Below are 17,896 nucleotides of genomic sequence, written 5' to 3'. Positions count from 1 at the left end.
ACAAATGGAATTCCCTCTTGTATGGCAAGAGGATCCAATTAAATATCTCGGAATCTGGATACACCAAGACTCTGAATTAGTACTTAGATACAACTATGGTACCGCAATAGATCGCATAGAAACACAAATAACTAGATGGATAACTCTTACCCTTTCTCTATCCGACAGAATATCATTAATAAAGATGGTATTGTTACCTAAGCTGCTATACCTCTTTATCAATATACCAATACCACCACCTTCTTCAATTTTTAATAGGATACGCGCGAACCTCATTAGACTGATAAGGGCAGGTAAACAGGCCCGCATTAGTCTCCACACCATGTCACTTCCATATGCCTCGGGCGGATTCACAGTCCCCGATATCTATCCATATTACCTATGTGCTCAGGCACAGTATGCATACTATTGGTATCACCCAGTGCAATACCAGCCGCACCTTGCGGTGGAAGATGGCGATGCTGACCCAGTACCACTATCCAGCATACTCACACATACACAACATCATTTATCAATGCGAGAAATAAATACAATACGGACAACCTCACAGGCCTGGCAACACGTCAGTCAATTAGTGCACAAAACCCCCATATACACCCCGAATCTGCCGCTGACTCACCACCCTGCGCTATCAGTCACACGAGAAAAAAACAGTATGATGATCTTAGAACAAGTAGGCATAGCACAGATTGGTGGTCTATGCCTGAATGGAACCTTCATCACTCCCGATGACCTGTCCTATATCAGCAACCAATCACTGTTATTCCGATTCATCTATCATAGAATGAGGGCCGCTATCAGGGAATAGTATCCTACCTATCCCACTGAACCTCCTGCATTACAGTCACTACAGACTCTAATAGCATTTTCCACTCACTCTAATATAATTTCATGGCTCTATAAACTGGTACAAGCGGAAATTGGCGCACACACCCTCAAGGCCCGTGATAACTGGAATAAACTGTTAGACATCTCCCTGACGAAAAGACTGGACTTCCTGCTGCACACTTACTACTCTGCTCACAACCAATGGTAATCTTCGCATCATCCATTACAAATATATACATCAAGCTTACCATACTCCAGCCAAATTACATAAATATGGCTATCTGAAAATGAACACTGTAAGAGATGTGGGACTGACCAAGCAGATTTTGCAAATCTTGCATGGAATTGTGGTAAGATAAAGACATACTGGGAGGCGGTGATTTACCATTTAGGTACACTCATATCATGTACACTGTCGTGCACACCACAATTATGCCTATTGGGCCTTCACATACCTATGAAGTCTGCAAAGAAGAAATTGGTTGCCATAATGTTGCTCCTGGCTAAACATAGAGTAGCGATGCACTGGGATAGTAAACAAGCTCCTACCCTAACACGCTGGATACTAGATGCTGTCTATTGCAGAGACAATTTTTTAATATACGCGGAAGAACTACCAACTGCTTACAAGCCTTCGGATATTTGGGAACCGCTTACTGCATATCTACGAGAACGTCCTGATCTACTTAAGACTAGTCATTAATTTGGACACTTGAACTTTCAATGAGACACTGCTATGCTGTGCAATTACTCAACTGTGTGTTATGGGAAAATGTTATGTAAAGGATTCTTTATTGTAATATGCTTAATGGGATTGTTATAGCTGTGACTACTGTTTTGTATGACTACCAAAACCTTTAATAAACAAAATAAAATAAAAAATAAAAAACTATGCGAAAGAATATGCTTATTACTTCACTGAAATATGGACCTGTACCACAAGTTCTTTAGCAGGATGGATAGATGCCCTGGTTAAGCAACGATTAAGCAAAGATGTCAGGCAGGATAATTTGGGGGGATAGAGACAGGAGCTAATTGATTTACGGGCTGCAGGGGGAGGGGTCCGAGGATGTGCATTACAGGAGAACAACTTTTTGTAGGCGTTCAGCAAGAGATGTGATTGAGAAAGAACAAAGTTCCAGGAGATAATGGGGAGGGAAGGAGAGACGCAGGAGGTGTTTAGTAATGGGTGTGTGAGGAGGTGATAGAGGACTATTCATAGTGTATGCAAGATGTGGGAGAGTGTAGTGAGGAGGATACATTGTGAAAATAAGAGGATTTGACAGATTAGATGGTATATGTTAGAATGCTTACAGCTGGTTTAATATCTTTGCGGTGTTGTATGGTTTTCCTACACTTACAGAGGAGATTGTGTGTTGATGGCTTTAATATTTAGATAGATGGAATGATCCATGGCTATGCACCAGGAGCTGAGGATTACCATGAGAAGTGGATAGTGTATGTCAAATTTAGCTTTTAGCATGTTGTTTATTGCTTAAAGATGCTGAATACAATAAGGGTTTGGTGTCACTGCAACTCTGATGGGTCACTACAAATCGGATTTAGAAATTTAGGCAATGCATCAGGCGAGTATGTACATTTGTTGATAGGTGTCTTCGATGGGATGGTTGGGTGTCAGTGGAAGGAGTTAGCATATATATGTTGGATGGCATGTTTAGCGGGGTATAGCTTGATGGTGAGTGGGCAGTGAGATCCAGGGGATTGCCATGCAAGTGTGTTGGGGAGGAGATAGCATTGTTGAGTAACTGACTAGAGAGAAATTAATTGCACAATTGTATATTGGTGGTTGTTTGGCTTGCGGTCGCCAAGAATACCGAGTGATGTGAAGAGTGGTAAAGCTACTATTGGTGAGGTATATGACTTTAATGTAAATACATTTTCGTAGTAAATGTGTACACTCACATGTTTATATCACAGAATTGGCAGTATGATTCTGTAGTTATGGTTTAATTTCACTTAAAAAATTCATTTTTGGTTTGCCAATGACTTTGGCGCTGTTTGAAGAGCCTGCATGACATTTTGAACCCAGTGCATTAAAATAAATAGGTATACACTTTTTGCAACAAATACTGAGTTTTCAGGCATTTATGATATGCGATGCCTTACCAGTTTACAAATAAATAAACTGCATACCTATCAAAGTGCTGCTTCATCTTTTTACTTGCATAGTAGTTTCCATCTTTGAGACATTGAATCTTCATGACTTCAGAAAATGTTCCTTCACCTATTTTAGATATTACTCTATATCCTAGAAGTAAAGGAATGTGATCATTAGTCCAAACAAGTGATTCTAATAAAAATATTGAATATTGTCCCACTTAAAACTGTCTAGATGAAACCCGTAGCACTTCCAATATAACTCTTCGCTTACATAAACAGTGAAAAAAAATATGGATTATGTGCATAATAAAATAAACTTTACAAGATATAAGCAGTAAAAACATGCTGAAAACTTGATTATACAATAATGGTGCTACTTCTTTAAGCACTTTTTATTAAAAAGTTGGAAACCTACGCATCAAATTTGTTTTTCATAATTTGAGTGGATTTCTGACTTTCTGAGGACTGAAATAAAAGTTCCCAGGCAAATTCTTGGAAGTTGTCACAAGTGAAGAATTAAAGAGTACCGCATAGGCTTATGACTGTTGATTATCCAAAGAACAGGCAACCTGCAGGAGAAGGTGAATCGGAAAATTGCAGGATCCAATTAACACTTTTTCTGCAAGTGTTTGAGTGCTGGAGCTTTTAAAAAAAAATCCCCCAAAAAATCAACATTAGGTTCTTCAAACACCTGTACCTCTTTGTTCTCTTTGTGCATCTGTACAAATAAAATCGTTTGGCACATTCAGGGCCATGTATTACTACATCCCAAAATGAACATCTCATTCTATCTTTAGTGAAAGATTTAGAGGTATTATAATTTTACTACATGTGCTTAGTATATTGTTACACTTTTCACATAGACAGACAACAATCCCGGAATGCTAACCAAGGAAATATTGATGTGAATATCGGAAAACTTGCAATACCAAATATACATGAGTTTTCCTACGGAATGTAAGTGGCACAATCAATTACATAATATAAACATATATCACTAACTAATGAGTTACTGTTTATGGTGCAATATTCACACAATGAGACATATCAAAGTCAGGACTAGTAAGAATGTATAAAAACTATGGAGCCGATTACGTTGTAGGTCGGATCGCACCCGACGGCTTGTCAGTTGCGATCTGACCGACATCTTTACATGCAGTCCGACGGTCGCCTTATGATACGGCAGTCAGAGGCAGGGGGCAGAGGGACCGACCGCTGCCTATCCGATGGCTCAAGGAGTCCTTCGGGGCAGCGGGCAGAAAGTAATCCCCTACAATGGGGTGCTCAGGCACCGCCGTAGGGATTATGACGCACATTTCAGGCAGCCTTTAAATGGCGGTCCGACTGCAATTGAAAGGCTGTTGGAAACATACTTGGCCCCCGTCCCTCCGCGACCTTTGCTAAGAGGCCTGCTACCCCAAACAACGATACCCCATATGCCAGGTAAAACATGGTGCCTGGCTCATGGTGCATGCTGGTTGTGCAGCGGATCTTTTCCGCCTGTTGCACAAGCAGCATTAGGAAAATGGATGTTTACAACTGCCTCATGGGAGGTCGCATCCAAATTAGTCAGGTGGAACCGCCGACTACTAGTCCGTCGGTTTCCATTCCGACACAATGCCGGTCGGACGCTCGTCTGACAGGCATCGTAATTAGGGCCTTAATATTTTCTAATTCATTACAACTTGAGGGATATAGTTGTGCATCCCAAATCTCACTTTTCCTGACTGGCTGACTAAAAGAATGTGCTGAACATAACATAAATCAAATTTTGAGTTATGTTTTTCCAGAACATGGTGAATATCTCTAGTTTTCCTTGCGCTGAACCATACCTCTACCAATGCTTCACCCAAATCTGTTTTCACCTGGGTCTCCAGAACACAGGGGTATCAGACCTCCATGTATTTTCTATGGATTCAAGGGGGCCGAAGGCAATAAACTGGGAATAGTACATTTGGGTGATTTTGAAAGCCACTGAAAGCAAAATGCTGGTTTAGGGTTTTGGATTTTGGCTATAGGTATAGCCCATGGGCTGTAAGGAAATCTATTACAACCATATATTTCCAATAGCTATTCACCCTAAGGCTTTTATTGTTATATGCCAGACTCCCCTCAGACTTATTGTTTGTGTTGAAGAGCAGTTGTGTCAGATTTTCAGTGTTTTTTTCTCTAAAACATCGTAGATTCCATCAGTCCTTCTCATACAGAAACATACACCTGCCAGTACGTGACCCACATCTGCATTCTCCTGGGTTTTCTGAGTGTGGGGGTGTTACACATGAGTGAGCTTCCGTGGTTTTATGCAGGGATCCAAACACTAATCACTAGGGAATATTTTGATGGTAGGAGCTTCCAAGGGGATACCTACAGAATTTAGGCCCGGAGTCAGCAGGCTCGCAGGAAATCCTATCAACCCCATACATGTCCGAAAACTAGAGCTCCAGGGGAATCCAAGGAGATGTGGTTTGTGTGAATGGCAAAATGTTGTATTACCCAAAATTCCCTGTAATCGTCAAAGCATGGATAATAGAAATAGCAGAAAACCCAGATCTTCAGGAACATGTACAACCATCCCATATTCCCACACTTCTCCTGATAAAAATGACATCCTACATGTGTGGGTGGGCTTATTACAGGGGAATGGACTACGCCAGCAGAGGTCAAGATCTCATTGACACAATATTGACTTCACAAGGTCACAGAGGTGGCCTGTTTCTGACTGTTTAAATATGCTCATCCACAGAGGTGAGACCCTGTTTTATTGGCAGAAGTGTGGGAATGCTGGATTGTGGGAATTGTTGGTGCTCCCGGCAAATTTCAGATTTTTTGTCACAGAAATGTGAGGAAACTCCAGACTGCCGACCCTAGGCCCAAATAATGTGGCCACCCACATCCCAAAAATTACCCTACCTCCAAGCTTCCTTCTTGCATGGATGCATGTCTTTAGCCTTACTTTTCCTAGGTAATACACTTGTGTGTACAGTTGTAATTGGGAAACGTGGACACAGGTCATCGGCTATTATTGAATACCTCGATATTTTTTACTTCCTGTAGCACATCAGTGTACAAAAACATCACATTTTCACAAAAACGTCTTTGCATTTTAGGTAATTCAAAATGTGGTTGGTGCAAACGTCCTCTAGCCATTAGACATTTTGTTATCAAGTGATGCATAAATGGTACACCGTGAAAAAACATTCCAAACCATGACTCCCGTGAACTACAAACACTATACATGTCTGCTACAGGAAGAGTCTGACGGATGTAATCCTATATTATTGTTGAGGATATGCTTTCTGTGCAAATATTTACAGTTGAAAACCTTGGACCTATTCATCTTTTACGCACAAATCTGTGTCCGAGCAAGAAACAACACAATATTTATGGTTTTTCTAAGCCTACGAAAACATCCAAACAGTATCTGTCTCCTTGCTGAGACCTAACATATGATTCAGAAAGGAGTTTTAATTAAACTAAACCGAAAAAAGATACAGGCACCTATTGATTTTTTCTGAGGTTGATTGTTTTTTTCTAGGGCTATGAAACAATTCAAACAGTGTTTCACTCATTGCTGGGGTACAGGCACATAGGGGCCGATTACGATGACGGTGGGACCACCACCATCAGAACCACGTATTCTGCCCGCCATATTACCATGGCGGGCGGATGGTTGGCGGTCAGAAAGACTGGCCGCCACGCATCCGATAGGCTCCTTGAACACGCCGGTGCATCGGAGGGACATCCAATCCCTATGATGGTGGCGGTGCATAGGGATTATGATGTCCCTTTCCACCCTCCTTTTCATGGTGGTTAACCCACCACAAAAAGGCAGGCGGAAAGGGACTGTGGGGGCCCGTTGCAGGTCCCTTCTTCCCTCTGGCCCTAAGCAGTAGGTTTTGGGGGGCACCACATATCCCTGCACCATGTGGCCGGCACCGTATGGTGCCTTCCACGTAGTGCAGGGATATGTAAAGTGTCCCCATTTTGCCTTGCGGCTTGTGCAGCAGTTAGCAGCACCCGCAGCAATGCAAAAGACAGGCATTGTTACTGCCGTGGTGGCGGTCACACCGTAATGCCTCTGTTAGGACCGCCGACAGCATGTCATGCGGTCCCGTTTACGCTAGGATGGCGAGCACACAAAAGTTCGCCCGCCATCCTAATCAGCACCTTAGTTCTGCCCTCCAGAAATGGAGCCAGATGCAGGTTAAATGTTGTACCTGTGCACCCCAACAAACGTCAGATGCTATTTTAGATTTTTCTTAGGCTAAGATAAAATCTAAACTGCGTCTTGCTCCTTGCTGGAGCACAGGACTGAGTATCTGTGTCCTAGAACAAGTTCAGGCACTATTTATTGAATTAATAATAAGTTTATTCTGGGTATGGCCCCTAACACATTAAAAACAGTAAAACTGCATATAAATACATGATAAAAGGAGGCAGCAATCATCTTTCAGATCAAGACTAAGGGCCCGATAACGAGTTTGGCGGTGTGCAAGCGGGCCACCACGCCACTGCCCCGCTCCCACACTGCCAAACAGGGCAGCTGCCCGCACACCAGTTTATGAGTATTAACGAGGTCTGGCGGGTGGGCAGAGTGGGAGTCCCCCAGCGGTACAGTTTAAAGGCTCATATGGGAGCCTTAAACTGAACTGCCGCAGGAACGCCAGTGCATGTTCCTGCACGGCATGGACTGTGTGGTCAATGCTATGCAGAAATGGGGTGCATGCACACAGGGGGGCACAACATGGGCCCCCTGTATGCACCCCCAAGCACAGGGCCAAGAGGGGGCCCTGTAGGGCCCACTTTCTTTCCACACCAGTTTCAAGGTGTAAAAACCTTTCTGAGACCGCTGGCGGTGAGGAAAGTCGTAATATGCTTGGCAGTGCCGCTGGGCACCACCAAGCAAATTGCGGCCCTCAAACCGCGGTGCCACAGCCAAACTCATGGTGGCGCAGCAGTGGCGGTCCACCCACAGCTGCACCGGCGGTCCGACAGCCAGATTACAACTTGGGCTGTCGGACCGCCTGTGCAGCTGTGGGTGGACTGCCACTGCTGCGCCACCATGAGTTTGGCGGTCCTCAAACTCATAATCAGGCCCTAAACATCTAATAGTTAAAGCTGCAAACAAATAACGAGATACTGCCAAGACCTTATCTCTTGAGGTGACTGACTTCTCTAGCTCCAACACCGGTTTCAGATTTCACATACCCAAGTCTCTCAGAAGCGGGCAGAACCTTTTTTGCTTTTCCATTAGACAGAGGAACAAAAACTGCCTACCATCTTCCACCCAATGTAAAAAATTATAACATTATTATGATTGTCTATCTCCACCGTTCCCAATAAATCGCAGTACCAGACAAGGGTGCCCACTCTCTCAATTATTGTTCGCCCTGGCCATTGAGCCATTGGCGGCGTGAGTACGCATAGATGCACAGGTTACAGGCTTCGAATGGTCTTCCGAGATCTGTGATAGAAACACGTTATTTTTTTTTTTTTTGAAAATTCTTTTTTATTGGCATTTGCATAGACATTACATACAGAGGCACATTTGGAATTACTATTGGTGTATAAGTATACAAGGCAGGAACGCCCAGCCGCATCCCAGGCAGGCCTCTGGTCTCGCGGACCCGTGGGGGTGCGTGTCGCTACTCTTTTTAAGCTGCAGACAGGTGTCCGGGGTCTGCGTCTGGGCATGCCCCACCAGTGCGCATAGTGGTCACTGCACCACATAAGGGCCATGTAGTGTGTCTATTCCCCTGCGAGGTGTATCATCAAGCTATGGGGTTGCAGCCATGAGCTAACCTTCAACCAACTGGGGATATATAAACTGGGGGGGGGGGTTTGCACTATGTTGCGGTTAATGAGCAACAGTAGTCTTGTGCCTGAGAGCTGGACCGTCGCGTGGGATGATGTCGGGGGTTTTGCAGGTGCGGGGAGGGGGGAAGGATAGTCGGATGAGGGGGGGATGCGGGGGCGCCAGTTACCACCTATATGAAAGCATGGTAGCGGGACAGATGGTGTCTACGACTGCAACCCGCCGGGTGCTTGATCTTCTCTGTGTCTCCCTGGGTGGGTTCCTGGCTCGCGGCTGGGGAATCGATCGTGGCTGGGGGATCAATCATTCGTGGACCCGCCACTGCTGTTGTCTCCTGCGCGAAGGAATGCATTAACATGGCCCATGGCAGGGAGATCGGGTGTTTGCGTGTCCCTTGGGCTTCCTCCGTTCTGAGTAGTGTTTCCTCCGCTTTACCCCATGTTTTGACTGCGCCTACCCATGCCGCTAGGGAGGGCCCCTCCGGTGTCTTCCAGTGCATGGTGATGCACCGTTTGGCTAGGAGAAGCACTAGGGAGGCGTAACGCCTTTCCACCTTCTTGTGTTTGTGCCGCCTGTGTATACCCAGGGCGCTTGCCTCCCATGTGTATAGGTCTTGTAACCCCGTGACCGTGCGGAGAGCGGTATGGATCGCGTGCCAGTAATTATGCAGTGTCGGGCAGTCCCAAAACATGTGTATAAACGAGGCAGCGGGTTCCAGGCATCTGGGGCAAGCAAACGAACTGTCAGGGAAGTATTTCTGTAGTTTTTCGGGAGTGAGGTACGCCCTGTGCAGGATGTGCAGTTGGATATTCTTAAAACGGTAATTGCGGGACACTTTTTTGGTATGCTCCAGGGCCCTGGTCCATTCTCTATCATGTAAAGGTCTGCGGAAGTCAGTTTCCCAGCGCTCTCTGAGGGGTGCAAGCGTGGGTTGCCGCAAGGTCCGCATAGCTTTGTAGATCCAAGTGACTAGATGACGTCCTGGCCCCATCTGTAGGATCGCATGGAGGACCGGGTGTGTGGGGGGCTCCGCGTCGATCGCGCGCCACTGCTTGCGGCAGTCCGTGAGAAGCTGCCTGTGCCGTAGGAATTGCCCCTCGGGAAGGTCGAAGTCGTCGACCAGTGCTGCGAATGGCCGCACGTTCCCTTAAAAAAATAACATCCCCACCTCCGTCACAGCGCGGTCCATCCATGTTTGCAGCATTCGCTCCGTGTAATGCGCCCGACCCCTGGGGAGGCCCACCAACGGCAGCAGCTGGGAGTACAGTGGAGCATTCCGACTAAGACGATGGACACGCACTAGACAGGCGCGCGCGGTCATTACCTGGAGGGGCCCAGATGGCAGCGGTGCTGCGCCTGGCAGCAACATGTGGTGGATGGTGGGAGTTTGAATGCGCCCCGTCTCAGTGATCAGCTCCCCCTGCGCCCGGCCCGCCGTCCAACGGGATACCCATTGCAATTGGGCAGCAAGGAAGTACGCTTCGAATGAGGGGGCCGCTAGCCCACCTTGGTCAAGGGGCAATTGCAGTTTTGCCAGGGCAATACGCCGGCGACCAGTGCCCCAGATGAGGGTCCCAAGCAGGGTGTCCAGCTCGCGGACTAGGGATCGCGGGGGAAACACTGGGAGATTGGAGAAGAGGTACAGCAGACGCGGGACCAGAATCATTTTTGCAACAGCTATCCTCCCAGTGACAGCCAGGTGAAGACCCTTCAAGAAGTGGATCGAGGATCGAATACCACCCATCAGTGTGCGGTAATTCCCCTCATAAATGTCTTGCGGCGTATGATAAAGTCTGACGCCTAAGTAGCGAACCGCTTGGGAACTCCACGAGATGTCGACATCCTCTAACTGTATCGGACAGCGAGGCATGGCCTGTGCCAGGGGATAGACCGTGGACTTGGGCCAGTTGACCCTGAGACCCGTCACTTCTGCAAAATGGTGCAGGATGCGCGATATAGGAGTCAAATCTGCCGCAATATCCCGGACATATATAAGTACGTCGTCAGCGTATAGCGATACTGAGTGGATGGAGTCACCCATCGGGATACCCCACTCTTCGCCAGCTGCACGCAACAGGGTCGCCAACGGCTCCATCGCCATCGCGAAGAGCAAGGGGGAGAGTGGGCATCCCTGCCTGGTGCCACGGCGAATTGGAAAGGAGTCCGAGATGAGGGGGCCTATACGGGCCCTGGAGCTGGGTGCGGAGTAACTAAGCCGAGTGTAGGCTTGCAATTTGGGTCCGATGCCCATGCGCTGTAGGACCCGAAACAGGTAGGCCCATGAGAGAGTGTCGAAAGCTTTTTCGAGGTCCAGCACCAGACACGCTGCCCGCGGGAACCGCTCTCGTATCTGGTCCTGCACGTGGAACAGCCGTCGGATGTTATAAGAGGTGTGCCTACCTGGCACGAATCCGCTCTGATCTGGGTGGATTAATTGCGGGAGGATCGTGTTGTATCTGTCTGCCAGAACCTTCCCATAAATTTGGTAATCCGCCTGCAGCAGGGCTATGGGCCGGTAGGATCCCAGCTGGTGCGGGTCTCTGTCCGGTTTGAGAATGGATACTATGACGGATTCGCGCATGGATTGAGGCAGAGTCCCTGCGTCTAAAGCTGCCTGGAATTGTGACTCTAGTTGAGGGACTAGCTGAGACGCAAAGGCATGATAGAATTCCAGTGGGAAGCCATCAAAGCCGGGGGCTTTGCGGGTGGCTAGTGCCCTCATTGCGTGCCGAATCTCGGTCGCCTTGATAGGGCTGTCGAGTTCTTGACGTGTGTCATGATCTATACGGGGGAGCCTGACGCGATCCAGGAACTCAGCGAGGACCTCGTCCGATACCGGGGGGGGAGGGCTAGTATACAAGAGCGTGTAATGCTCTTGAAAGGCCTTGAGTATCTGGTCCTGTGAATATACCAGGGTGTCCTGTGCGTTACGAATGGCCGTGACTGTCGGGAGGCTCGAATCCTGTTTAACGAGCCAAGCTAATAGCGTGCCCGCCCGATCGCCTTCTTTGTGAACCCGAGCTGCGTACGTTGCGAAGTTATACCGGCGCATACTTGCCAGCGCTTCCGCGTAGGCAGTCTCTGCGCCAGCTATCCTGGCCGGCGTGCCAATAGCCGGGTTAGACTCCTTGGTGAGTTCGGCTAGCGTCTGTTCTGCCCGCTGTATATCCCTCTCCAGTACCCGCCGGACCCCCGAAATGTGGCGAATGCAATTACCACGCATTACGACCTTGAAAGCATCCCACTCCTGGGCTCTCGTACTGGCCGTGCCCGTGTTCTCCTGAAAATAATGACGAATGTGGTCCTCCAGGGTTTGTTTAAAAACCGGGTCGTCAAGGCTATCCCTGGGGAGGCGCCAAGTAGGGATAGGAGGATGTGGCGGACGCCAATGAATCGTTATCGTGTGGGCGTCATGGTCTGAAATAGTTCTACCTAAGTAATCAGCGTCTGCGACGGCCGGGAGGATGGTGGGGGAGCAAAGGAAACAATCCAGGCGCACTCTAAGATCATGCGGTCTGGAGTGGAACGAGTAGAGTTTGGTGGTTGGGTTCCGAGTTCGCCAGGCATCCGCCAGGGACCAGTGCCGCATCCACGTTACGAACCGTTGTGCCTGCCCTACGATGGGGGAGGTTGGAAGGGGCGGGTGGGTCCTGTCCAATACTATGTCTTGTATACAATTGTAGTCGCCCCCCTGGATCCATGGTGCCTGTGTGTATGTGCTTAAGGGGGCGGACAGTGCATCCCAGAATTTGTTTTGTTCTGTATTAGGCCCATAAATACTGCCCAGTAGCACCGTCTGACCATCCAACCGACCCAGAAGCAGGACATATCGGCCCTCCGGATCTATTGTATGCGACAGTTCCTGAAAGGGGACCCCTGGTCGCACCCATATAAGGGCACCTCGGGCGAATGCCGAGTAAGTTGTGGCGCATATGGTTCCCCGCCATCTCCTGCGTAATTTCACCACCTCCCCCGCTGTGAGGTGTGTCTCCTGCAGGAGTGCAATTTGTGCATGGTGACGCTTGATGTAGGCGTATATGGAATATCTCTTGCGCGCAGTATGCATTCCTCACACGTTCAAAGTGAGAATTGTGGTTTTACCGGTGTGTGCCATCAGTGTGTGCGTCTAGCGCATGTCGCAGGACAGGTCAGCAGATTCCCCCAAGGGTGCCCGACCCAAGACCAGTTACCCCGCTCCCGCGTCTCTAGTGCGTCAGTGCAGCAGCTCAGCGGCTTGTGGGTTGGGACATAGTGCAGCAGGTGCGCGTGAAAAGGTAAGGAAGAACTGGGGTGAGGCGAACTTAACTTGCCCCAACACGGAGGACCTATCGCCAAGTGCGATACGTCCAAACTGACTCCCGAGTGGCACGAGAGTATCAACCTGTTATTTAAAGGGGGGTCGGCCTGCGCCTGCTAGGGGCTCAACGTGTGGGCTATGCGCGCTATCCATGGCGAGCTTCTGGTCAGTTAAACCGCGCCCAGGGGTATGGGCGCCCGGGGCAGCGGGGAGACGCTGGGAGCGCAGGACCAACAATATTGCGGGGCAGAGAGCCTCTCTCCATACTATGAAGGTGCAACGTGTGGTATGGAACCAGTCATATCAAGTCGTCTGCTGTTCGCGGGGTGATCGAGGGCAAGGCCACCGAGTCCACTCCAGATTTTGTCACCTCACTGTCCTCCTCTTCCTCTGACGTGAAGACGTGGGGGGCGCGTTCTAGGTCCGTTGCCGGAGAGGCCGGACATAGGCCCGCCGCCGCTTTGAGAGCCTGGCGTCGCTCCTGAACTATCTGTTCCAAGTCCGGGGACCCCAGAGTGTGCGGGGGCAGCGCAGGGGTGCCAGGACGATGTCGTCTTCGCGAGCGCTGTCTCCTGGAGCCCCCGGTGTTCTCGTGTTGCTCCTGGGGGCGCCCAGTCCACCGGCCCACAGTGCAGTTCTGGTCCGCCCAATCGTGTGCCTCTTCAGGTGTTGTAAAGAAGTGGGTGACGCTTTTGTGAATGAGTTTCAGGCGGGCCGGGAATAAGAGAGAGTACTGTATTTTTTCTTCCCGCAGGCGCCGTTTCACCTCTAGGAAGGACGCCCTTTGGCGCTGGACTGCCCGGGAGTAGTCCGGAAAAATCATGATGATTTTGTTTTCGACTCGGAGCGGGCCTGACTGTCGGGTCGCCTGGAGCACGGCATCCCGGTCTCTGAAGTGGAGGAACTTGGCTAGCATCGGACGTGGTGGGGCTCCCGGCTGTGGACGACGTGCTGGAACGCGGTGCGCCCTCTCGGCAGAGAAATATGCTGTGCGGTCTTCGCTAGGGGTGAACGATTTAGTCCAGGCTTCTATATACTCCACTGCGTCAGATCGTTCGATTCCCTCTGGCAGCCCAAGGACGCAGATGTTGCAGCGCCGCGACCTCCCCTCCAAATCGTCAATGCGTTCTTCCATGGTGGACATGCGACCCATCAGATCGTGCACCGAGTCTTGGTGTGCTTCCACCATAGGTTGAATGTCGGCGACCGCTTTTGTATTGTCCGTGACTTTATCCGCTAATTTACGGTGATCATCTCGGAGTCGACTGACATCTGTGGTGAGGGTGCCCAGCTGTTGCTCCAGGGAGAGTCGCGACTGCTCTATCGCCGCCAGGACCTGATCCAATTTGGTCGACAAGGAGGGCTCCCTCGTCGAGGCAGCGGTCGTGGAGGCCCCACTGGGCGGGCCGGCCGGGACTCCTGAAGCGGCCCCGGGGACTGCCGCCGCCGCCCTTGGTTTGCCCATGATTTCCGTTAGGGGGCCCCCCCCCCCCAAGTGCGAAGTAGGCGCTGTAATGGAAGGGGTGTGGTTATGTCCAGCTAGGGACCTTACGGCGCTCCACCCCGCCGTCGTGTCGCCAGTCGCCACTGCAGGGAAGTATCGCCTGTGGGGCAGGCAGGGAAGTAGGAGATGAGGTGGCCGTGCAATTGACAAAGGCCGCTGGCACTACGCGCCCACCAGGGCGCCGACAGCCCCCCTTGCAGGCGACCAGCTCCACTCTCTCCCCGTTTCCAGGATGGGGCTATCTGCCCGAACCGGCGATGTCCTCTCAGCGAGGCCGCGTCAGCTCTCCACAAGGCACTCACTGCCCTCCCCCAGCTCCAGATATGTCCTTGGGGGCCTCTTCCGCTGTGCAGGTGAGCGCCGGGACAGCACCCCAGGGCCGTGGGAAGCTGTGCGCTATTCACCGAGGCCCCTCCGATCTTCCGCTCAGACCGTTAAGCTGGAGCATCGCGGGCCGCCATTTTAGGGTCAGGCGAGTCTCCCCATGGCCGTAGGAGGCCTCCTCTCGCAGGGAGCGCCCGCCGGACGCCGCACTCCGCCTCCCTCGCCGTCGCGCAGACCCACCTTTGTACCGGCAGCTGTCCGGGGCCTCTCAGTGCTCCTGTCTCCCGGTCACCAGTAGTACGCCGCGTGGCCCGTCAAGCAGCAGTGCGGGCATCTCTCGCGGGCCAAGTCCGGTCGATGCAGCGCTCCTCACCGGTGCATGCCTCAGTTCCCCTCCGCTCCGCGTGGGCTGCAGCGCTTCTCAGATGGCCCCCACACGGGGGGGGGAAATCTTCGGCGCCCATGGGATCTCGGCACCAGTGGTCTGGAATACCGGCAGCTTCCGCTATAGTGTTTGCCCCTGGGGCATCTGGGCAGTCGTGAGCGGAGGCGCGGGGTCACCGCCTCCGATATCCTGACACCTCCGCTGCCCCTCGCTTGTTAACAGCTGCGGCGGGGAGCTGCGGGTCGGGCGGGCGCCATTTTGTGCTCGGCACTGCCGCTCCGCACTAATCGCCAGGTTTCGGGCACCGCAGACCCAGGATCATCAGCCGGTCGCCGGTGTCAGCCTCCTCGTGCCCCAGGGCACCTCCAGGCACTTGCAAGACCCAGCCACTCACATCGGGATCGGGCGAGGTGGAAGCCCGGTCACGGAGCCTCAGCCAGATGCATCCGTCGCGGCGGCCATCTTAGCCACGCCCCCTGATAGAATCGCGTTATACCCGAATGACGTTCTATTTTTCCTGACTGACCCTCATAGATCAGGCCCTCGCATTCTGCAAATTATGAAAAGTTTTGGTGAGACATCAGGGCTATTTATGAATATTAATAAGTCCACATAGTGGCCCTGCTTGCGTCTCCAGCCGACTACACCTAGGCCTTAGACCTTGCGCAGACTCGCCAGGGTATAAAATACCTGCGGGTTTTTAGAACCGACAATCAGGAGCTTTCCCGGGCACGCAATGTCGATACAATCCTCGCTAAGGTCAAGGTAGAGCTAAAGTCATGGGCAGGGCTGCCTTTATCCTTGTACGGTCGCTCTGCAATACTGATATCCCTTCCTCAGCTTCTATACCAACTGCACAACCACCCCTATCCTATTCCGGCGGTATGGTTCAGACAACTTACCACGATGCTGAATGGGTTCCTGTGGGGGGGGGGAGCAATTGGAATGGCGCTCCGGACATGTTTCCTCTCTACTGACTGTGGGGGAATCGCGGACGCTGATGTTCAGTCATACTATGCTGCTTCTCATTTACAGATTCTTAATGACTGGTGGCATTGCCCCAGAGACGAACCGGCCATAAGCGCTTGAACGATGGTTGATGGGGATCCGTCACTATATGAATATTTGTATGGTCGCACCAACTCCCACACTCTTCCCCGGCCACCAAAGTGATACTGGCATTATGGCGTCAATCTTTCCGCCGTATCGGTTGCCTCAACCGTCTTACAGGTGAAGCTCTGTTATGGTGTACTCGTCTTCTTCCACAACTGCAACAGTTACAGGGGTTCCGAGGTTGGGCCAAAATCGGTATCTCCACACTAGCGGATGTTCTCCAGGGTCTCTCTCTTAAGTCGTTCTCGGACCTTCAGGTTGGATACTCCATCTCGAACACCCAATTTTATAAATATCTGCAGTTCCGTCATGCGATTGCTCCATATCTCAGGGATCTTGCTGCTCTTCCTGAATTTAGCCCACTGGAAGGGAAGCTCCTTATGGGACATTTGGTCGATCATAAAGTATCTAAAATATATCAAAATTAGTCACTCACAGTGCGTCAACACTACAGCCCCGTAGGGAAGCTTGGCAAACAGATCTAGGCCCTCTCGACAATGATGACTGGAGAGAGGCGCTGGAGTCCCCTCGAGGGGCTGCTGTTTCCTCACGAATACAGTTAATTCAATTGAAATACTTACACATTTTACTCGCTCGAGGCTTCACAAGGCTGGAGTTATTGCCTCCCCAGTGTGTCTCTGCTGCGGAGCAGAAGGGGCCACCTTTATACACATTGCGGACATGCCCGGGTCTTGATAGATTCTGGAAGGGTGTGCACAGATGTATGACTGGAGTGTTGGGATGGGACATACCAGGCATGCCGCGATTAGCACTATTGCATATCACAGAAGACATTGGGGGTAATAGATATAAGCGACACCTTTTGTTCCTAGGTTTGCCCGTGGCTAAACGAGACATAGCCCGTTCCTGGAAGGCACCATTCCCACCTCTCGTGGGGGTGTGGAAACGTGGTTTAGATTTCTGCATGGGATTGGAGACGCCGGTCTTTAAACCTCGATACTGCACCCAAAAACATACTTGCCTATGAAATCGGTGGGCAGATTACAGAGGAATTATTTTGACACAACCATCACAGCCCACACCATTAGATATGTAGGTTCTGCCCCACTACTAAATTGGTTCTATATACATTGTCACCAAACGAACGATGGGATGATACTTTGAACAGCGGGTCGAGTCCTAGACATGTCATAAGGATGATACTCCTATCTCTTTCATCGCAGCCGGTTGTTTGTTATATATTCAATTGTTTTCATTTTCTTTTCTTCTCCATCCGTTGCCTTCTGTTTTAGTTCAGTGGCTCAACACTCAATGTATAATATTGCTCATATATGCCAATACTGTATTTTACTTGATATGTATACGATACAGCCCTCTGGATTAAATGTTGAGAGGAAAATAATCAATAATATTTGTTAAAAAAAAATTAAAATATGAGGAGGAGCCTAGCGCGCATCCAAGATGGTCGCGTGAGCACAGGGCTCCCCGGACCCTTTCTGCTCCTCGGAATAAATCCTGAGACTATCCTGAGTTGGTGTATGGAATCTG

General features: G+C 50.2%; 1 protein-coding gene across 2 annotated transcripts in view; it reads right to left on the bottom strand.

Annotated features, from left to right (window-relative positions):
- MOK (MOK protein kinase) overlaps positions 1-17,896 on the bottom strand; it is a 488,814-nt gene that overhangs the window by 385,328 nt on the left and 85,590 nt on the right. For both annotated transcript variants that reach the window (XM_085628022.1, XM_085628023.1), the window contains exon 2: positions 2,983-3,097. In XM_085628022.1, the coding sequence (XP_085484148.1) occupies positions 2,983-3,097 (115 nt within the window). The remainder of the gene's footprint in view (positions 1-2,982; positions 3,098-17,896) is intronic.

The sequence above is a fragment of the Triturus cristatus genome, chromosome 9, assembly GCF_964204655.1.
Source record: "Triturus cristatus chromosome 9, aTriCri1.1, whole genome shotgun sequence".
NCBI lineage: Eukaryota > Metazoa > Chordata > Amphibia > Caudata > Salamandridae > Triturus > Triturus cristatus.
Note: the sequence above shows the minus strand (reverse complement) of the source record. Positions and strands in the feature narration are given on the sequence as shown.